Source organism: Jaculus jaculus, chromosome 4, assembly GCF_020740685.1.
Source record: "Jaculus jaculus isolate mJacJac1 chromosome 4, mJacJac1.mat.Y.cur, whole genome shotgun sequence".
Lineage (NCBI taxonomy): Eukaryota > Metazoa > Chordata > Mammalia > Rodentia > Dipodidae > Jaculus > Jaculus jaculus.
Genome location: NC_059105.1, coordinates 158,453,832 through 158,473,155, shown reverse-complemented (window position 1 = coordinate 158,473,155; position 19,324 = coordinate 158,453,832). Strand labels below are relative to the sequence as shown.

The 19,324-nt window shown below is 49.7% G+C and overlaps 1 protein-coding gene across 2 annotated transcripts in view; it reads right to left on the bottom strand.

Annotated features, from left to right (window-relative positions):
• Mylk (myosin light chain kinase) overlaps nucleotides 1–19,324 on the bottom strand; it is a 350,277-nt gene that overhangs the window by 43,759 nt on the left and 287,194 nt on the right. Inside the window, exons 1-5 of one of the 2 annotated variants that reach the window (XM_045146901.1) lie at nucleotides 15,196–15,342; nucleotides 14,703–15,005; nucleotides 2,482–2,514; nucleotides 2,281–2,374; nucleotides 810–1,013 (exon numbers count right to left, since the gene is read on the bottom strand). In XM_045146901.1, the coding sequence (XP_045002836.1) occupies nucleotides 810–1,013; nucleotides 2,281–2,374; nucleotides 2,482–2,514; nucleotides 14,703–15,005; nucleotides 15,196–15,271 (710 nt within the window). In that variant the 5' untranslated portion in view covers nucleotides 15,272–15,342. Of the gene's footprint in view, nucleotides 1–809; nucleotides 1,014–2,280; nucleotides 2,375–2,481; nucleotides 2,515–14,702; nucleotides 15,006–15,195; nucleotides 15,343–19,324 lie in introns of those variants that run through there. The other variant, XM_045146900.1, reaches the window with a different exon arrangement.

Sequence of the window (19,324 nt, the reverse complement as noted above, 5' to 3'; positions counted from 1 at the left end):
CTCTCTCTCTGAAATAAATAAACAAATAAAAGGAAACTCATAGAAAATTCAAGTGCTGTGGAGTACACCTGGATCACTAATGCCAGTGTGTATTTGTGTGTGTGTGAGAGAGACAGAAAGAGAGAGAGAATGAGAAAGATGTCTGGGAAGCACAGGATGTGGAAGAAACAGTGAGTGCCAGGTGTGGTGGCGCACGCCTTTAATCCCAGCACTGGGAGGCAGAGGTAGCAGGATCCCCGTGAGTTCCCTGAGACTACGTAGTGAATTCCAGGCCAGCCTGGGCTAGAGACCCTACCTGGAAAAACAAAACAAAACAAACAAACAAAAAGAAACAGTGAGTTGAAACTAAAGGAATGAAGGAAAACCTTCCTTGTCCTCTGATCCATCTCCACCCCAGCCCTGGGCTCCCTGCCTGCTCTTTGGCAGGGAAGTTGGGAGGCTGCCAGGCCCCTTCCCTTCCCTTCTACCTTGTTCCTCCTCCAGGTAAGAATAAGGGGTAGCCTGGCGTGGTGGCGCACGCCTTTAATCCCAGCACTCGGGAGGCAGAGGTAGGAGGATCTCTGTGAGATGCTACCTCTAAAAACCAAAAGAAAAAAAAAAAAAAGAATAAGGGGTAGCTTGACCCTTTCACCGGGGAGGGCTCTCAGGGCTCCCAGAAGATCCCCCCATTCTAGAAACAAAGCTCAGGAGCCCTGGCCATGGTCTGGAGAGTATCTTGCCCATCACACCCTCGCGTGGCAGAGGTGGCTGGGAAGAGACAGTGGGAAGGACGCAGCAAGGGTTCCTAGGTCCTCAAGAGTGCCACTCACATTTCCAGGACCATGGCGATGTTGGCTTTCTCTTCGAAGGCGTCCACGCACTGGACCAGCTTGGGGTGGTGGAGGCAATTCATGATGCTGATCTCCTGCCGGATAGTCTCCTTCTCCTTGGCCGAGTACGCCTTGAAGAATTTCCCTGCCCAGATTTTTCCAGTTTTCTTTTCTACAAGTCGAAAGACTTGTCCAAATTTCCCACTGCCCATGAAAGAAGTAGGAGAGAAAAGCCAAATTTAGCCAAGCTGTCTACTAAATCGGGGGCTGGGGGGGGGTGGGGGGGTGGGTGGCAAGCTCTGGCCCATGGGACGAATCTGGCCTGCCTCTTTTTATAGGAAAGGTTCACTGGAACCCAGCCGCTGGACCTGTTTGCTTGCAGATTGGGTCCATGGCTATACACAGCATAGCTGCGACCCAGGTATGTGGCTGACAGGCCTAAAATAGTGACTGTGTGACCCTTTTATGGGAAAAGTTCACTGATCACTGGCTCTCAATCAACAAAGTGCATTTCTATTCGATCTTGATGGGTGGGCTTCCTTTCCCCGAAGGTGTGTAGAGGCAATACAGAATTACTGAGCCGCTGTCTTCTTGCCACCCCATTCTAACAGAGGCCCTGGAGATGGGGGGTAGAGCCCCTTTCTGGGATACAACTCATTCTGATCAGCTGACTCCCTTCTCAGAGCCAGTAAGAGAACTGCCTCACTCCTGTGGTTCACTCAAAGCAATGGAAATCAGAGGTGAGTCTCATTCCCTTTCCTTCCCCACTGGTACTTCTCCAGGGAGTGAGAGGGGCCTCTTGTTGGGACCTGAGCCACTAGCTTCTTCCCTGCCTCTGGGGAGGAGCCAGTGTCAAGGACAGGGCAGAGCAAGCCCACCTAGCAGTGGCGAGGACCGCTGGGCATGCTAGAGCTGGCATATCTGGCCTGTCGTTTGGAGCAGGCCCAGCCACGTCCGATCAAATGGAAGGCGTGCTAAAGAATGCGTTCCGGGGCTGGAGGGATGGCTTAGTGGTGAAGGCGTTTGCCTACAAAGCCAAAGGGCCCGGGTTTGATTCCCCAGGACCCACGCTAGCCAGATGCACAAGGGGGCGCATGCATCTGGAGTTCGTCCGCAGTGGCTGGAGGCCCTGGTGTGCCCGTTCTCTCTCTCTCTCTCCCTCCCCTTCTTTCTCTGTCAAATAAATAAATAGAAATAAAATAAGAAAAAGAATGTGTTTCAGATCCTGTCCTCTGTTTCACTCCCTGCCACAAATGGGCTCCCCTGAAGATCTGGGCCTGTGCGGCACTAAGGGCATCAGGACAACTCCAGAGGGATGTGCCCTGTGGCTCAGACCCCCTCCCCCCTCATGCAGGATCTTATCTGGAAAGAGGTCGGGCCCAGGAAAGCACTCAGAGAGCCACTGGGGTAAACATGGGACCTGAGCCGCTCTGTCGTTGGGACGCAGAGACAGTTTCCTTTTTCCACTTACGATCCTAGTCTCTCTTCGATGTCATACAAGTCGGAAACTTTTTGTTCGGTGTTGACTGTCACTGTTCGGTAATCAACTTCGGGTTCCTTCTCATCTGCGGGGGCACAGGTCAGGGTGAGTGTGTGAGTCGCTGGATGCCCCTGCTCAGTTCCTCCATCACAAGAGTCTGGCCCAAGGACAGATATAGGTGGGTGCACTTACCGTCATCTGACACTTCCACTTCATCCTTCGGCTCTGGGGGGGTGTGGGAGACAAAGAGGGACAGAGAATGTATGATGATTGCTACAAAGACCACCAGCACCATACTAGGGGGCCTTCCCAAATGCCAGCATGTGGCCCACCCGGGCATGGCTTGGGGTGTGTCAGTGCATTTTGGAAGCAGGATGAGGTATAGGCTGCAGGTTCCGCTCCCTTCTTCCCAACCAGCCTCACTCATTCATTACAGCTCACCTCCACCCCTTCCTCTCACCCCACAACGGACATGCTTGCTTCCACATCTCTTCCAGTCTTTCTGAGATTTCGGAACCTGCGAACCACCCCCCCCCCCCGCGACAGTCCCTTCCTTCCACGGTTTGAAAGCCAGCAACTTATAATGACTTTCAGTGTGAAATGTGTTTATCCATTTGTTGAGCATTTCTTATGGAATTTAGCAAGCATCCTGCCAGTTACGTGGGCACACAAAGCAAAACATACACAAGGCATGGTCTCTTCTTCCTTCTTGAAACTTGCAGTTTGGTTGGAGAGCCAAGAATATACGTAGTTGGGCTGGAGAGACGGCTTAGCAGTTAAGGCGCTCGCCTGCGGAGCCTAAGGACCCAGGCTCAATTCCCTAGTACCCACGTGAAGCCAGATGGCAGAGGGTGGCACATGCTCTGGAGTTCATTGGCAGTGGCTAGAGGCCCCGGCACACCCATTCTCTTTCACATATTTAATTCGAAGCACCAGTTACACCCCTTTATGTAACCAAGCCTGTCACTGTGATGGCCCAAACTGAGTCACCCAACACAGTGCGAGGGAGTCAGCAGTTGTTCTCAGAAGAGGCGTAGACACAGGGATTGCCGGGGTGACCTCAGCCCACACCCAACTTCAGAGCCTGAGGCTATCCTCTGCCTTGACAAACACCTGGTGGAGTGTCACTCCTTTTTTTTTTTTTTTTTTTTTTTTTTGAGGTAAGGTTTCACTCTAGCTCAGGCTGACCTGGAATCATACTATGTAATCTCAGGGTGGCCTCGAACTCACGGCGATCCTCCTACCTCTGCCTCCTAAGTGCTGGGATTAAAGGCATGTGTCACTCCCTTTCTAGGCCTTGGCCCTCCCCGTATGTAAGAGGACAGGTGAGCTTTAGAGGCACGGCCAGCTCTCGATGCAGGGCTCTGTAACGCTTGGTTCCCCTCAGCCCTCATCTGGCCCGTGATGGATGGATGGATGGATGGATGGATGGATGGATGGATGGATGGATGGATGAAGGATGGATGCCGGGACATGACCGAGTGAGGAAACGAGCCATGGAAGGGTGCACATGCGCGTGTGCGTATGTGCACGCCAGTGCGCGGGTGGAACAGCGTGGAAGTTTGTGAATGTGGATGGGACACTATACGTACGTGGGAACGTGAGCGTCCACACACGTGTGAGTGGTGTCCATGCATGTGGGATAAAAGCGTTGGTGTGAGGGTGTGTGCGCACGAAGGATAACATGGGAGGGCCAGCATGCGCCTACGTCTATTTGTGGGGGTGGGGGTCACAGCGTGGGCACGGATGAATCTGCCAATGGGAAAACGTTCTTGTATACAGCTGCGGGTGGGGGCTACGTGTGTGTATGAGTGTGAAAGTGCACATGCATGTGTGTGAGGATGTGGGAGTGTGTTAGCAGGTGAGAGTAAGGCTTGGGGGAAAGGATGTGACTCGCTGATCGCCCCCACCAGATCAAGGCTAGCAGGAAGGAGGTATTCATCCTCTAAAGGGGACCAGAGTGGTGGTAGTGGCAGTGGAGAGAGTTAGCCAGCAGGGGGCGCTATGCACGAGTGTGTTGCGGTCCATGCCTGTGACCCAGGGGAGGGCCGGGGAGCAGGTGCAGCCGGACTTAATGGACGCAAGCTCAACTGTCAGACAGAGGGTGACATATAGTGGAACCTAAGCAAACCACGGGAGGAAAAGCAACTAAATTCCACACAGGATAAGTGCCTCTTGCCTTCTCCTCCTCTTCCGGAAAAAAAAAAAAAAAAAAAAAGCAAAAGTTCTAAGGGAGTTTATGAGCGTAAAGCCAGAAGCTGTGATCTGTTTAGCGTTCTTAAAATGCTACTGACAGAGTTTAGTTTTAGAAAACTAAACACGAGAATGGGAAGACTAACACAGAAAAAGAACCGCAGTGGGGAGTGAGAACAGGCAAGGCAGGCGACGACTGTCTCACTGGACAATATCAGAGCGACTGAGCAGAGGCTGCTGGGATGTGAGCCTAACGGACTGATGTCTCTGGATCCAGGTAGCTGGCATTGAGTGGCAGTAGGGAACTCAGCAGTGGCAAAGATGACCTGATGCCAATGTTGTAACAGCCCGTTGGAGTGGCCTCACTTCCCCTGCGGGACGAGGCCCTGGGGGATGCCGTGAAACCCACTCATTCCTCCAGCAGAGGAGGCTCTGGGCTGCAAAGCTCTGCACTGGGCCACAGACGTTGCTAGGAGAGCCTTGAGTAATTGCTCCCTGGGGAACTGGCTGTGGGCACTTGGAAAGTTGTGACAGGGGCTAGAGAGATGGCTTAGCGGTTAAGGCACTCGCCTGCAAAGCCAAAGGATTCAGGTTCAATTCTCCAGGACCCACGAAAGCCAGATGCACAAGGGGGTGCACACATCTGGAGTTCGTCTGCAGTGGCTGGAGGCCCTGGTGCACCCATTTTCTCTCTTATTTTTTTTTCCCCTCTCAAATTAATAAATAAAAATAAAATATTACAAAAAAGAAAGTTGTGACAGGGCTGGCGGGATGGCTTAGCAGTTAGCGCTTGCCTGCAAAGCCAAAGGTTTGGCTCCCCAGGACCCACATAAAGTCAGATGTACAAGGTGGCGCACGTGTCTGGAGTTTGTTTGTAGAGTCTGGAGACCCTGGCGCACCCATTCTCTCTCTCTCTCTCCCTCTTTCTCTCTGTCAAATGAATAAAAGTTGGGCTGGAGAGATGGCTTAGCGGTTAAGCGCTTGCCTGTGAAGCCTAAGGACCCTGGTTCGAGGCTCGGTTCCCCAGGTCCCACGTTAGCCAGATGCACAAGGGGGCGCACGCGTCTGGAGTTCGTTTGCAGAGGCTGGAAGCCCTGGCGCGCCCCTTCTCTCTCTCTCCCTCTATCTGTCTTTCTCTCTGTGTCTGTCGCTCTCAAATAAATAAATAAATAAATAAATAAATAAATAAAATAAAAGTAACAATATGAAAGTTGTGACACAGATGGACGAGGTGTGGAAGGCTGCCACATTTAGACAGATGTGCTTTAAGAGGAAAATCCCAGGAGGGCGCATAGGGCTGTTTCTCCACTCATGAATACTTAAAAAATTATTATTATTATTATTATTACTATTATTTGTTTTGTTTTGTTTTTAGAGATAGGGTCTTACTCTGGTCCAGGCTGAGCTGGAATTAACTATGTAGCCTCAGGGTGGCCTCAAACTCTCAACGATCCTCCTACCTCTGCCTCCTGAGTGCTGGGATTAAAGGCATGTGCCACCATACCCGGCTTAAAATTATTTCAATTAATTTATTTTAGTTATGAGAGAGAAAGAAAGAGAGCGAGAGAGAATGGGTGCACCAGGGCCTCTAGCCACTGCCAACAAACTTCAGATGCATGCACCACCATGTGTATCTGACTTACAGAATCAAACTGGGGTCCTTAGGCTTAGCAGGCATGACTCTTAACTGCTAAGCCATCTCTCCTGCCTAACTCATGAATACTTTAACTTGAGGGAACCATTCGTGTTCTCATGTAGGAAGGGTGTAGGCAAAGGGAAGTCAAACCAGGAGGTACCACGGAAACAATAATAGGGTTGGTGGATGTTCAGACTAGTTCAATCATGATATTTCACATGGCATTTTAAGGGAAGCAGGAGATTTTAGTGTAATTGAACACCTGGTGGGTGCCAGGCCCCTGCCCAATTCTTTTTTTTTGGGGGGGGGCAGCAAGCCCAACAGACTGGCATTTTTTCTTAAATGAGAGCAACAGAAAGAGAGAAAGAGAGAGAGAGAGAGAATTGCTGCACCAGGGCCTCCAGCCATTGTAATAGAACCTCAGATGCGTGTGCCACTTATGTACATGTGCGGGCTTGTACGCTTGTGTCATCTCGTGCATCTGGCTTATGTGGGATCTGGGGAGTCAAACCTGGGTCCTTAGGCTTTGCAAGCAAGCACCTTAACCGCCAACCCTTCTCTCCAGTCCACTCTGCCCAACTCTTATAAGGAGAGTGACGGTATTTCCGGTCAGGAAGGCTCCGTCATGCTGGCCTGTGGTAGGTGACCTTGATCTCAAGAAGTGGGTCTGATCTGCTGAGCACCTTTGATTTTGTTGGCTCGCTATTGGCTACCTCTTCCTGTTGCAGTAAGGGGATCAGAGTGTTCTGAGCAGCAGGGTGATACACAGCAGGCCCTCTTGCCTTATTGTCTACAAGGAGAACAGTTCATTCTCTGCTAGTGACAGAGTAACACAGCACTAAGAGCTACGAGGGCCTTTCCAGCCACCTGGTACAAGTGGCTTTTCCCAGCCAGCCTTGGAAAGGGCCTTGGTTCGGGAACTGGCCTCTCCCCGTCATCCTAGGCAGCCACAGAGCCGACCTCCTAGCTGCCCACAGGAGCACCACACCTCGTTCAGCTCCGCATCTTGTATACTCCGGTTGGGACCAAGCCTCTCTCCTCACGGATTCAAGCTGCTCTTTGTACCCACTGGTCAGATTGGCATTTCTCCTGGGAGTGCTCCTCAAAGTCCAGGCTTCTGGGTGTCCACCTGCCTCTTTTGTCCTTGAGGGGCAAGATGACCAGAAGTGGAAGGTGGGAAATGACTTGGGGGCTCAGTGAGCTGGGCTCTTGCAGCATTAAAGTGTGGGAGCTATAGCCAGAGGTGACCACTTCCCATGAAGCAAGAAGCTAACATTATAGAAGAAAAGATTTTGGCTAAAACATGAACGAAATCTAGTAAGGATAAAGTATGAAGGCTGGAGAGATGGTTTATCAATTAAGGCACTTGCCTGCAAAGCCAAAGGACCCAGAATCAATTCTCTAGGACCCATGTAAGCCAGATGCACAAGGTGGTGCATGTTTCTAGAATTTGTTTGGAGGCCCTGGAACATCCATTCTCTTTTTAAATAATTTTTTTGTTCACTTTTATTTATTCATGTAAGAGTGACAGACAGAGAGACAGAAAGAGGCAGATATATATATATGGAAAGAGACAGAGAGAGAGAGAGAGAGAGAGAGAGAGGGAGAGAGAGAGAGAGAGGGAGGGAGGGAAAATGGGCATGCCAGGGCCCACTGCAAACGAACTCCAGATGCATGCTCTCCCTTGTGCAACTGGCTTACGTGGGTCCTGGGGAATCAAGCCTCAAACCTGGGTCCTTATGCTTCACAGGCAAGTGCTCAACTGCTAAGCCATCTCTCCAGCCCCACACCCTTCTCTTTATCTCTCTTTCAAATAAATAAATTAATAAATATTAAATATTTTTAATACAGGATAAAGCATGAGATCTAAGAGCTAAGTGTCACAGCAATTTGTCAGAGAGTTCGGAGATATTTCTGCAAACACATGAGCCTCTTCACCCTGGGATGCTGTTAGGAGAGAACCAACTGTGACTTCCCATAGCGGAAGGCTGCAGCATGCCCAGTGAGCGCTAGGGGGCAGCCTGGCTCTGGACACAACCCCTGGAGCCTTGTAAGCAGCAGCCAGGCTGAGAGCTCTAAGTGCCCTGGGAGCAAGTTGCTGGGCTGGCAAGAAGCCCGCATCACAACTGTTTTGCTAACTCTACAGCCCAGGACAAATTAGGATCAGGAGCAAGGACAGGCTAGAAGAGACGTAAGAGTCAGAGCAGGATTAGGAGTGGAAGCTAGAACCTGGTTGAGATGAAGTACAGAGGTAAAGGCTCCCTGTGTTCATCTGGGCTTGGGAAGACTGGGTAGGACCCTGCAGATCAGAGGTTCTACACTGAGGGGTGGCTTTGTCATAGAGAAGCCACTGGAGCCAGTGGGAAACTCTCTTGGTCCTCCATAGCAGCCCCGGTGTTGGGGTGAGCCTGTGGCGCAATGGGGAGGGGAGCAAACAGAATGAGAGGAGAGGAGGGCTGAGCAAAACGGATGGAACGGAGGGTCAAGGTGACACAGAAGACAGAAGTTACCGAGGCTTCAAGGGAGACGGTGGTGGCGGAAATCAGAATCAGCTTGGGGTTGTCATTGCTTTTGGTACGATTCCTGAAGCCAATTGCTCCACAGACATCACCTCCTATGCTTGCTAGTTCTCTGCTCCCTCTCTTTCTCTCTGTGTTTTTCTCCACACTTCACAGACGGCCATTTCCCCTTTAAGTAGAAAGGGATGGCTACCTTGGCTTAGACCTCACAGCATCTGAGCAGTCTAAAAGATGGGCTTGGCTCCTCCACCGCGTCCTCTTGCCCTCAGGCCTAATGCTGGCCAATTTTTCTTCCCTTCCTCCTCCTCCTACGAAAGTCCAGCTGGGCCCGGGATGGGAGTAGCTTCCTGTCTGAAAGCTCTGGGTGGCTAGGACCCTTCCTTTGGATTTCAGGCAATTTTACCATTTCCGTCTGTCTGAGGCAGGGGGAGGATTCTAGGGGCCAGGTAAGACTGCCTTCTCTATGGGCTCGTTCAAGGCTGAGGCCATCTGCCTACCAAGCAACATGGCACTCCCCGTAGTGCTGGGAGCTGCTGCCCTGGCCTCCTTGGAGGCACGCTACCTCACAGCTCCCGTGGCCTCGGTCCTGTTGCCTGGGTTGATCAAGGGATTCTGGCTTCCATAATGGGGCCTGGATGGTTTCCTGTCCAACCAATAAACATGTTTTCTTTAAAAAGAATTTTTTTTTTTCATGGTAGGGTCTCACTGTAGTCCAGGCTGACCTGGAGTTCACTCTGTAGTCTCAGGGTGGCCTTGAATTCGCCAGCAATCCTCCTACCTCTGCCTCCCGAGTGCTGGGGTTAAACGCATGCACCACCACACCTGCCTATTATTATTATTTTTATTTATTTGAGAGACAGAGCAAGAGAGAGTGAGAGAGAGAGCGAGCGAGCGAGAGAGAGATTGAGAGAGAGAGGAGGGATAGATAGAGAAGAAATGGGCATACCAGGGCCTTCAGCCACTGCAAATGAACTCCAGACACGTGTGCACCACCTTGTGCATCTGGCTTGTGTGGGTCCTGGGGAGTTGAACCTGGGTCCTTTGGTTCTGCAGGAAACCACCTTAACCACTAAGCCATCTCTCCCGCCCCATGTTTTCTTTGTTCCTGTCACTTTTCCAAATAATATCCTAAAAATGCACAGACTGGAACTTAGTGATCCTCCTGGCCCCTTACCCCATCTTGCCTGTTTGTCAAATATCCATTGCAGAAGGATGATGATGATGATGATGATGATGTGCGTGTGAGTGTGTGTGTGTGTGTGTAAGAGGGCAGTGAGTGACAGCTTCGTTACTCAGTTTCCCCTCCCAGACATTTGCGTACTACCAGTGGGTGGAGTCTTGTGAAAATGCCTGTCGCAGAAGTTGGGGCCAGGCTCCTCCATGCCCGCCGTGGCTCTGCAGGAGCCATGAGCACCTGAGGGGTCACGGGTAAATACTTCCTAGGACACAGCTGCTCAGGTGACAGGGTGAAGTTGGTGTACCCTCCTCTTTCTTTCTAGAGCCCGCATTTAATTTGGCAGCTGTTTTATACCCAATTTTTTGGTGTGTGTTTTCGAGGTTGGGTCTCGCTCTAGCCCAGGTTGACCTGGAATTCACTATGCAGTCTCAGGGTGGCCTCGAACTCACAGCGATCCTCCTACCTCTGCCTCCTGAGTGCTGGGATTAAAGGTGTGCACCACCACACCCAGCTTTTATATGTAATTTTTAAAACTCAGGAGGGTTTTTTGTTTGTTTGTTTGTTTTTTGGGGTAGGGTCTCACTCTGGCTCAGGCTGACCTGGAATTCACTATGGAGTCTCAGGATGGCCTTGAACACACAGCGATCCTCCTACCTCTGCCTCCCGAGTGCAGGGATTAAAGGCGCGCGCCACCACGCCCGGCTTCAGGAGGGTTTTGAAAGGATAGTTCCACACTCATGATGCTTCTGGTGATGTGGCACTACTTCTGAGATGGCACTCTCCCCATCTCCTCTGACACTTCCATATCTCACACTGGTCCCTGCACACCGCCCCCTGACAATCTCTCTCCACCTGCTTCTTTGCATCCACCCTTTGTCCTAAGTTCCTGGTACCCCTTTACTGCTCCGTGACTAAAACTCCTTAAGAGGTGTAGGGCAAAGTGCTTGCCCTGCCAGCACAGAGACCCGGGTTTCACCCCCACTACCCATGTAAAAGGTGCCTGGGGTGGCGGCACGCATCTGTAATCCCAGCACTCCGGGAGGCAGAGATAGAAGGATCCTTGGGGCTCAATGGCCAGCGAGGTTAGCCTGATTGGTAAGAGCCAGACCCACAAAAGACCTTGCCTCAATGGAGATGGGTGGCATTCCTGAGGAAAACCTCCTAGGTTGCCTCTGTCCTCCACATGCACATTCAAATGGGCACCCACGTGCGTACAAACCCACATACACATGCATACACAACACACACACACACACACACACACACACACATTCCTGGTTTCTCTCTCTCTTCCACTTTTTCCTTACCAGAGCAACCATTTTTCTATTCTGTAGAAACTCTATGGGACTGATCTCAAAATCACTACCACCCAGGGCTAATTCCAATGAGTAATGATCCTTCAGAATCCTCATCTCTTATCTTCAGGTTTTTATTTTGCTTGTGTGAGAGAGATATGACAGAGAAAGACAGACAGAGAGAGAGAAAGAGAGAGAAGAGAATGTGTGCTCCAGGGCCCCTAGCCACTGTAAACAAACTCCAAATGCATGCGCCACCTTGTACATCTGGGTTATGTGGGTCCTGGGGAATCGAACCTGAGTCTTTAGGCTTTGCAGGCAAGCGCCTTAACCGCTAAGCCATCTCTCCAGCCCATCTTCAGCTTTTGATGCGGTTCACTGAGTTTCTTCTCCCGTGTCTACAATGGGCTCCAGCTTTCCTGTGGTCCTTTCTCCTTGTCCCACAGCCTCTTGCAATATAGCACGGGTGTCTGTCTACTCTGCCTTCTGGGTGACCTCACAGTGAAGCTTTCCAAATCTGCAATATGAGCTCAACCTTTCCTCCTTAGGTCCAGGCCTCATGGCCTGAAGACCCCTCCCTTTGGAGCATCCTTTAGATACCTCGACTGGTCTGAAACCAGAACCTCCATCTCCCCCCAGACTTCTTGTTCGCGGACCTCCAAGTCACTGATCCCAGGAGAGAAGCAGTCCAACCAGCCTCTCTCCTCAGTCTGACCAAAGGCGCGTAGGCTTTGAGCTCTGAGTTCAAGTTTCCATTCACCACCCACAAGCTGTGTGGCCCTGGGCAAACAGCTTCTCCCTTTGTAAGATGAGGGCAATAACAGTGTCTGCTTCTTTGGCCCAGGGGGGCTGATTGAGATGATGCGTGTAAAGTGATGAAGGTATCATTAGCGTGTGGCAGGTGCTCTGGGTAAGCTAGTCAAGGTAATGAATGAGAACCCTCTAATAAGCTCTGGAATTTGTGCTCAGTTACTCAAGCCAGGAACTAGGAATCATTTCAGCCTCTTCCAACTTTTTACTTTTTTCCTCTCAACTCTTTTTTTTTTTTGAGGTAAGGTCTTGCTCTAGTCCAGGCTGACCTGGATTTTACTCTGTAGTCTCAGGGTAGCCTCGAACTCTTGGAGATCCTCTTACCTCTGCCTCCAGAATGCTGTGATTAAAGGCATGAGACACCATGCTCAGCTCCTCAACTCTTTATTTTTTTTTTGTTCTTTTTTTTTTTTTTTTTTTTTTTTTTTTTTTTTTTTTGGTTTTTCAAGGTAGGGTTTCACTCTAGCCCAGGCTGACCTGGAATTCACTATGGAGTCTCAGGGTGGCCTCGAACTCACAGCGATCCTCCTACCTCTGCCTCCCAAGTGCTGGGATTAAAGGCGTGCGCCACCACACCCGGCTTTTTTTGTTCATTTTTATTTATCTATTTGAGAGTGACAGAGAGAGAAATAGGCAGAGAGACACAGAGAGAGAGAATGGGCGTTACAGGGCTTCCAGCCACTGCAAACCAACTCCAGATGCATGCGCCCCCTTGTGCATCTGGTTAATGTGGGTCCTGGGGAATCGAGCCTTGAACTTCTGTCCTTAGGCTTCACAGGCAAGTGCTTAAATGCTAAGTCATCTCTCCAGCCCTCCTCAATTCTTTTTTATTTTATTTTTTAATTAAATATTTTATTTTTAAATTTAATTTTTATTTATTTCTTTGACAGATAAAGGGAGAGAGAAGGAGAGAATGGGTGCATCCAGGCCTCCAGCCACTGCAAACGAACTCCAGGTGCATGCACCCCCTTGTGCATCTGGCTAACATGGGTCCTGGGGAATTGAACCTGGATCCTTTAGCTTTGCAGGCAAATGCCTTAACCGGTAGGCAATCCCTCCAGCCCCCTCAACTCTTTTTTAAAAATTAAATTTAATTAATTAATTTATTTGCAAGCAGAGAGAAAGACATAGAGAGAGGAGATAGAGAGAGAAAGGGTGCACCAAGGCCTCCAGCCACCGCAAATGAACTCCAAATGCATGCGCCACCTTGTACATCTAGCTTATGTGGGTACTAGGGAATTGAACCTGAGTCATTTGGCTTTGCAGGCAAGCGCCTTAACCGCTAATCCATCCCTCCAGTCCTCCTAGTTTCCCTTCTAAAGCCCATCCTCTCAATCCATTGCCTGAGAATCTTTGGTGAACTGGTGAAAGTCACAATGCTATCTAAACTGTCCTTTTTGTGTCACTTCTTCCTGCTCTTTCTCGCACAACGTATGCCCGGACACATTTCAAAACGCCACTCGTTCTCATCGCTTCCTGCCCTCGCCCAGGCCGTGGTCTCTGCACGGACCGCCCTTCCTTATCGTCCTTGCCTCTCAGTGTCCTAGTGCCTTTTCCCGAGACATGGATCAAGTGTCACCTCCTCTGGGAAGCCTTCCAGCTCCCCTAGAGAAGATCTCCATGCTTTCTATGTTGTCCTTTTGACACTTTGCTAATACCACTCTAGAAAGAAGCAGCAGGTCTATCTCCCCAGATTTAAGATCCTTGTCTTACCTGTCTCTGTCTCCTAAGCCTGACAATGATGAGATACTCAACTGTGAATACAGGAGAAGCAAGGAGGTGAGGGGGGGGGCATGAGAACCTGAGGTCTGGGCTGGAGAGATAGCTTAGTGGTTAAGGCATTTGCCTAAGAAGCCTAAGGACCCAGGTTCAATTCCCCAGGACCCACATAAGCCAAATGCACAAGGTAGTACATGGGTTTGGAGTTCAGCTGGAGGCCCTGGCACACCCATTCTTTCTATTTGCCCCTCCCATAAATAAATAAGAAAATATATTTTTTTAAAAAGGTAGGAAGGGTTTGGAGAGATGGCTTAGAGGTTAAACGCTTGCCTGTGAAGCCTAAGGACCCCGATTCGAGTGTTGGTTCCCCAGGACCCACATTAGCCAGAAGCACAAGGGGGCGCACGTGTCTGGAGTTTGCAGTGGCTGGAGGCCCTGGCACGCCCATTCTCTCTATATATATATATCTGCCCCTTTCTGTCTCTCTGTCTGTTGCTCTCAAATAAATAAAAATAAACAAAAAAAATGGTAGGAGGATTACTGTGAGTTTGAGGCCACCTGAGGCTAGATAATGAATTCAATTGCAGGTCAGTCTAGGCTAGAGAAAGACCCTACCTCAAAAAACTATTAAAAATAAATAAAGGAGGAGGAGGAGAAGGAAAAGAAGAAAAAAAAGAACCTGAGGTCTTCCTGAGTACCTGCCTCTCAGGACCATATGCCTGGTTACACACACGATCACCCCCTGGTGGCAGAATGTCAAAATTGCTGGCGCAGTGTTGTGTGGGTGCATGAGTATGCGTTTGTTGTCAGTGATGGAACTCGGGGCCTCCGATATGCCAGCTGCATCTAGTCCATTAGTGCAGTGTTTCTTTGCAAGGCCCTGGGGACTTCTCTTCAAGCCTAGATTAGCAGCACAACCGTAGACATCAAGACCACCAGAGACCCTGCCATCATCCCTTGACAAAGATCCCCTTGTCATCTCTTTGCACACCTTCACGTAAGTCTCTCGGTACCCTGCTCGGTGAAACCCTCTACGTACATGTGCAGAAGTGAAATCAACCTACCCTCCGGTTTCTCTCCCACAACCGTCGGTTCGGACTCCTGGCTCGGCTCGCTGGTCCCGTACACGTTGACCGCGCGCACTCGGAATTTATACTCGCGGTCCGGCAGAAGGTCCTGGACGTTAAAGGAGGTGCTGCGGCACGTGGCCAGTTCCGTCCACGTCTTGTCCTCTGAGTTCCAGATCTCCACGTTGTAAGACTGTACGGCACTGCCCCCGTCGTAGGAAGAGCCATACCAGGACAGGGTCAGCGAGGAGCTTCGGACGTCGGAAGCACAAGGTGTACCCGCTGGGGGGTCTGGCTTATCTGGGGATCAAAAAAGCACGGCCATCATTCAAACTTTCCACAACGGCAGGGCAAAGGCATTTCTGTCCACCGCTTCCTTCCCATGGTGGGGATCAAATTCAGGGCCCCTCCCACACATGACATAAATGCTCTACCCATGAGCTACATCCCAACAGCAACCAGCCCCAGCCCGAGAATAATCTTGAATTACCTCTGTCATGGGAGAAACAGGTTTGTGAATTCAAGGCCAGGTTCCTGCTTCTAGCTTTCATCCCTCTGCCATCCATGACAAGAGGTAGCTATGCACAAAACTCTTCAGTACAGAAAGTCCCTACATATACCTTCCTGCTGGAAAGAAATGCTCTCTTTGGCTAGTTTTACAGTCCACAAGTCATGATTTCCTGTACTTTGCCCAAGTCATAAACTTTTTTTTTTTTTTTTTCAGAGTAAACAGATCTAGGAAGCCATTCAAGAGGCGTGGACTATTTCCCATTGAAAATAAGTTTCTAGAGAAAGTCGTGTGTGTGTGTGTGTGTGTGTGTGTGTGTGTGTGTGTGTGTGTGTCCTTCAGGCCTCAGTCCAGTGACCTGTGGCATTACTAGGGTTTTGGCTCCACTTTCTCTGAAACTTGGCAAATGCCTGTCCCCTTGAGGGGCCGGATGCATAGTGAGTAAGCTCTGAGACCAGACAGATGTAGGTATGGTCACAGATCTGTTTCTGCTCGTTGGCTTTTAACTTCTCTGTGCCTCAGTTTCCCTATCTGGACCCCATGGATAATAGCACAATGTTGTTGTGAGACGTTCTTCGAAAGTGGCTGACTTGATTCGTCACTGCTGTCATTATTACTGCAGGAGTTTGTGTCTAACTTAATGGCACATGAAAAATGACTCCTACCCTTCCTCTTCGTTATTGTTTTGTTTTTTGTGGAGCAAGAGATTGAAGTGAGGGCCTCAGGCCACACATGCCAAGCGAGTGTCATATGCCACAGTCCTTACTCTATCTCCTCTCCACTCACAGGACTGGTGAACAATGAAATAAAGAAGTTCAAAAGCACAGTCACAGGTCGCTGTAGTCCTGACTAAGGGACATAAAATGGACTGAGGATACAAAGTAGGGGTGAAGCTGGGCGTGGTGGCGCACGCCTTTAATCCCAGCACTCGGGAGGCAGAGATAGGAGGATCACCGTGAGTTCGAGGCCACCCTGAGACTCCATAGTGAATTCCAGGTCAGCCTGGGCCAGACTGAAACCCTACCTCGAAAAACAAAACAAAACAAAAAAGTAGCGGTGACCCTTTTGACTCTCTTCTTGTTGTGATGTCCTGCGCTCAGGGCAGTAATGTTGCTAACCTCAGAACAAATCATAGCAGTTTTTTAAAAAATATATTTTGTTTTTATTTATTTATTTGAGAGAGAGAAAGAAAGGGAGGGAGAAAGAGAATGAATGCACGGGGCCTTCAGCCGCTGCAAACGAACTACAGATGCATATACCACCTTGTGCATCTGGCTTACATGGGTCCTGGGGAATTGAACCTGGGTCCTTTGGCTTCACAGGCAAACGCTTTTAACTGCTAAGCCATCTCTCTAGCCCCCATAGCAGTTTTTGCTCCAGACACGTGTGCCCCCTTGTGCATCTGGCTAACGAGGGTCCTGGGGAATCGAACTTGGGTCCTTTGGCTTTGCAGGCAAAAGCCTTAACCACTAAGTCATCTCTCCAGCCCCCATAGCAGTTTTTAAATGGACTGATTTTTTTGTTAGTTGCTTATCTGAACACACTCCTATTTTTTGGATCTACTTTCTGTAGACAGTTGGCTAGTTATACATACCTGTTAGCTACAGATAACCCTGCATCTCCACCAGTACGGTTTGAGTTCAAGCCTCACAAACTAGCAGTTAAAACTATGCTAAGTGGATTTATAAGTATGAGAAGTCTAGCAAAATTCGAGACCCGTTTGTCTGCTTAGCGTTCTCATTTGGAAAATGCTGTTAACATGTGCGGACCTCCTGGGCTTTCTGTAAGCATCGGCTGAGCAAACGCAGACATATTAAGTACTTGACTTCTATCTCCCTGCCCCTAGCCAGGAAGGAAGGTCAAAGGGATTCTGTCAAATGACCCTGTGTACATGGGGGAAGGAAGAAACATCTCTGTGTGTATGTTCACGTGTATACATATGCGTGAGGATATACGTGTGCTAATGCATATTCATGGGCACACACACACACAGTCCTTCTTCCCCTTCCTCCCTGTCCATCAGCAACCTGAGCCTGCCTTTTGCCCTGGGAGTGATTCCAGGACCATGTCAGAGCCACTTGCCAGAGTCACAGTCACACCAGAGGCCTCCTGTGATGGAATCCCTTTCACCCATTGTTTAATATGTTCTCTTAGAAAAACTGTTTGTTCTGAAGATATACTGGCCTTTTAAGAAACATTTCTGGTGTTGGCAAAGATGTTTATTACTAAAAGCCCTCTTAGAGGCAAGAGGTTTAAGACCTCTCAAGACCAGCTAAGGAGGTACAAGAACCTAGGGAGGAAGAAAGATCCTCATTGTCCCCACCCTAGGTCGCCTGGCCGACTTCTGGCCAGGTGTGGTTGGTCTGGGAGGTTTATACAAGTGCCGACCAGTTTGTCTGCCTGCCTTTGGCTGAGCCCCTCCTCTCTGCTTTGGTTAAGGAAAGAAAACCTGGAGATCCAAAGACGATCGCTGAAAAGTTGTGATGTGCATTCACCTGGCCCCTGCGTCTCTCATTTACATAGGGCATCATTCACCCCCCAGGGGGATGGGGTTTTCATTTCAAGTGAAAAAAAGAAAAAAAATCTGGTGCCCAGTAAAGGAGTTCAGAAGTCTTAGGACACTGGGACCCCTCCTCCAGGCCTGTCCTCAGGCTGGAACCCCTCCCCTAGGACAATAGACTATGCCTGGGACTCTTTCTTCAGCCTTCAGAGCCCACACAGGGGTTGGCTTAGCCAGAGACAAATACCCTCTGCTGGGATCAAGGCACTGCCACCAGCCTGCTAAAGACAGCCACTCAGCCCTGGAGGAACAGCGGCCGGCAAAGGACAGGCTGGCTTGATGTCCAGGGCCAGACCCACGAGCTTCCTCAGAATTCTCCCAGGGCTCCCTGGAGAGGTAACTGACACAAATGGGAAATCCTTTCAAGGGAAAATGGTCCTGTAGGATTTTGCACTCAGCATAATGGTTCCTATTCCTGGAGAAACATAAGATTTCATCCATGAGGCTTCCCACCAGCCTGGCTGCCCCTTGCCCTCTTCATGTTTGTACACGTGAAGCCTGTCTGGGACTCCCCTAAGCCTGCCTGGATGTTCCTAAACTGGTACAGAATCCAGCGGTTGCTGGCTGGGTCCCCCCTCCCCCCTCCCCCTTCCCATCCCCCACATTCCCTCAGGAAAGGGCTCTCTAGAGTCTGAGGAGTTTTGTACCCAGCTAATCAATGGCAGAGCCATAGGCTACCCCCCAAACTCTGTGGACCCTGCCAGGACCTGATACTTTCTAGCCTGGCAGGCAGAATGAGATCAAGGGAACATCTTTCTCCCACTGGCGAGCCAAGCATCTCTGAGGGTCGGCTGTCCAAGTTCTAAACTCAGATGGTATTGGGTGATTATTAGGTGTCTGGGGTTCTTTCTACTTTGTTTTCTTCCTTTAAAATTAAGTGGAGACCTGCTTTTCTCAAGCTGGGTGAGTGATGGTAAGGAATCCATCTGGATTTACCGTTTCTCCCTCCTCCCTCAGGCTGCAGAGCAGCGATGCAGCACAGGTAGGAGCAACGTGGCTAATTCCTGCACCATGTCTTCAAATATAACAACATTATGCGCAGAGACATTGCCTCTTACCCATAACTGATGGCTAACCCCACCATGCATGACCCACACTCCCCAACAAGGAGGGTCCCTGCGGAGCGGGGGAGGACAGGGAGGAAGCTAACAATGATACCAATATGGCTGTATACACACTGTACATAACTAATAATAATAATAAATACTAATCAAAAATATATATAATAACAATTAACCTCTAAAATAGCCAAGTGTCCCTCACTTGCACTGAGGGAAGAGCTCGTTTTTATTGTAAAAGTATGAATCATGGATTATCTTGAAAGAAAGTACCCTTTCAAAGAATATGCCATCACAGCATTTTGCCACTAACAAGCAGAAATTGCACTGACCCGGCCTTATTTAGTGGCCCAGTTAAATTAATCTTTTTTTTTTTTTCGAGGTAGGGTCTCATTCTAGCCCAGGCTCACCTGGAATTCACTAGGAGTCTCAGGATGGCCTCGAACTCACGGTGATCCTCCTATCTCTGCCTCCCAAGTGCTGGGATTAAAGG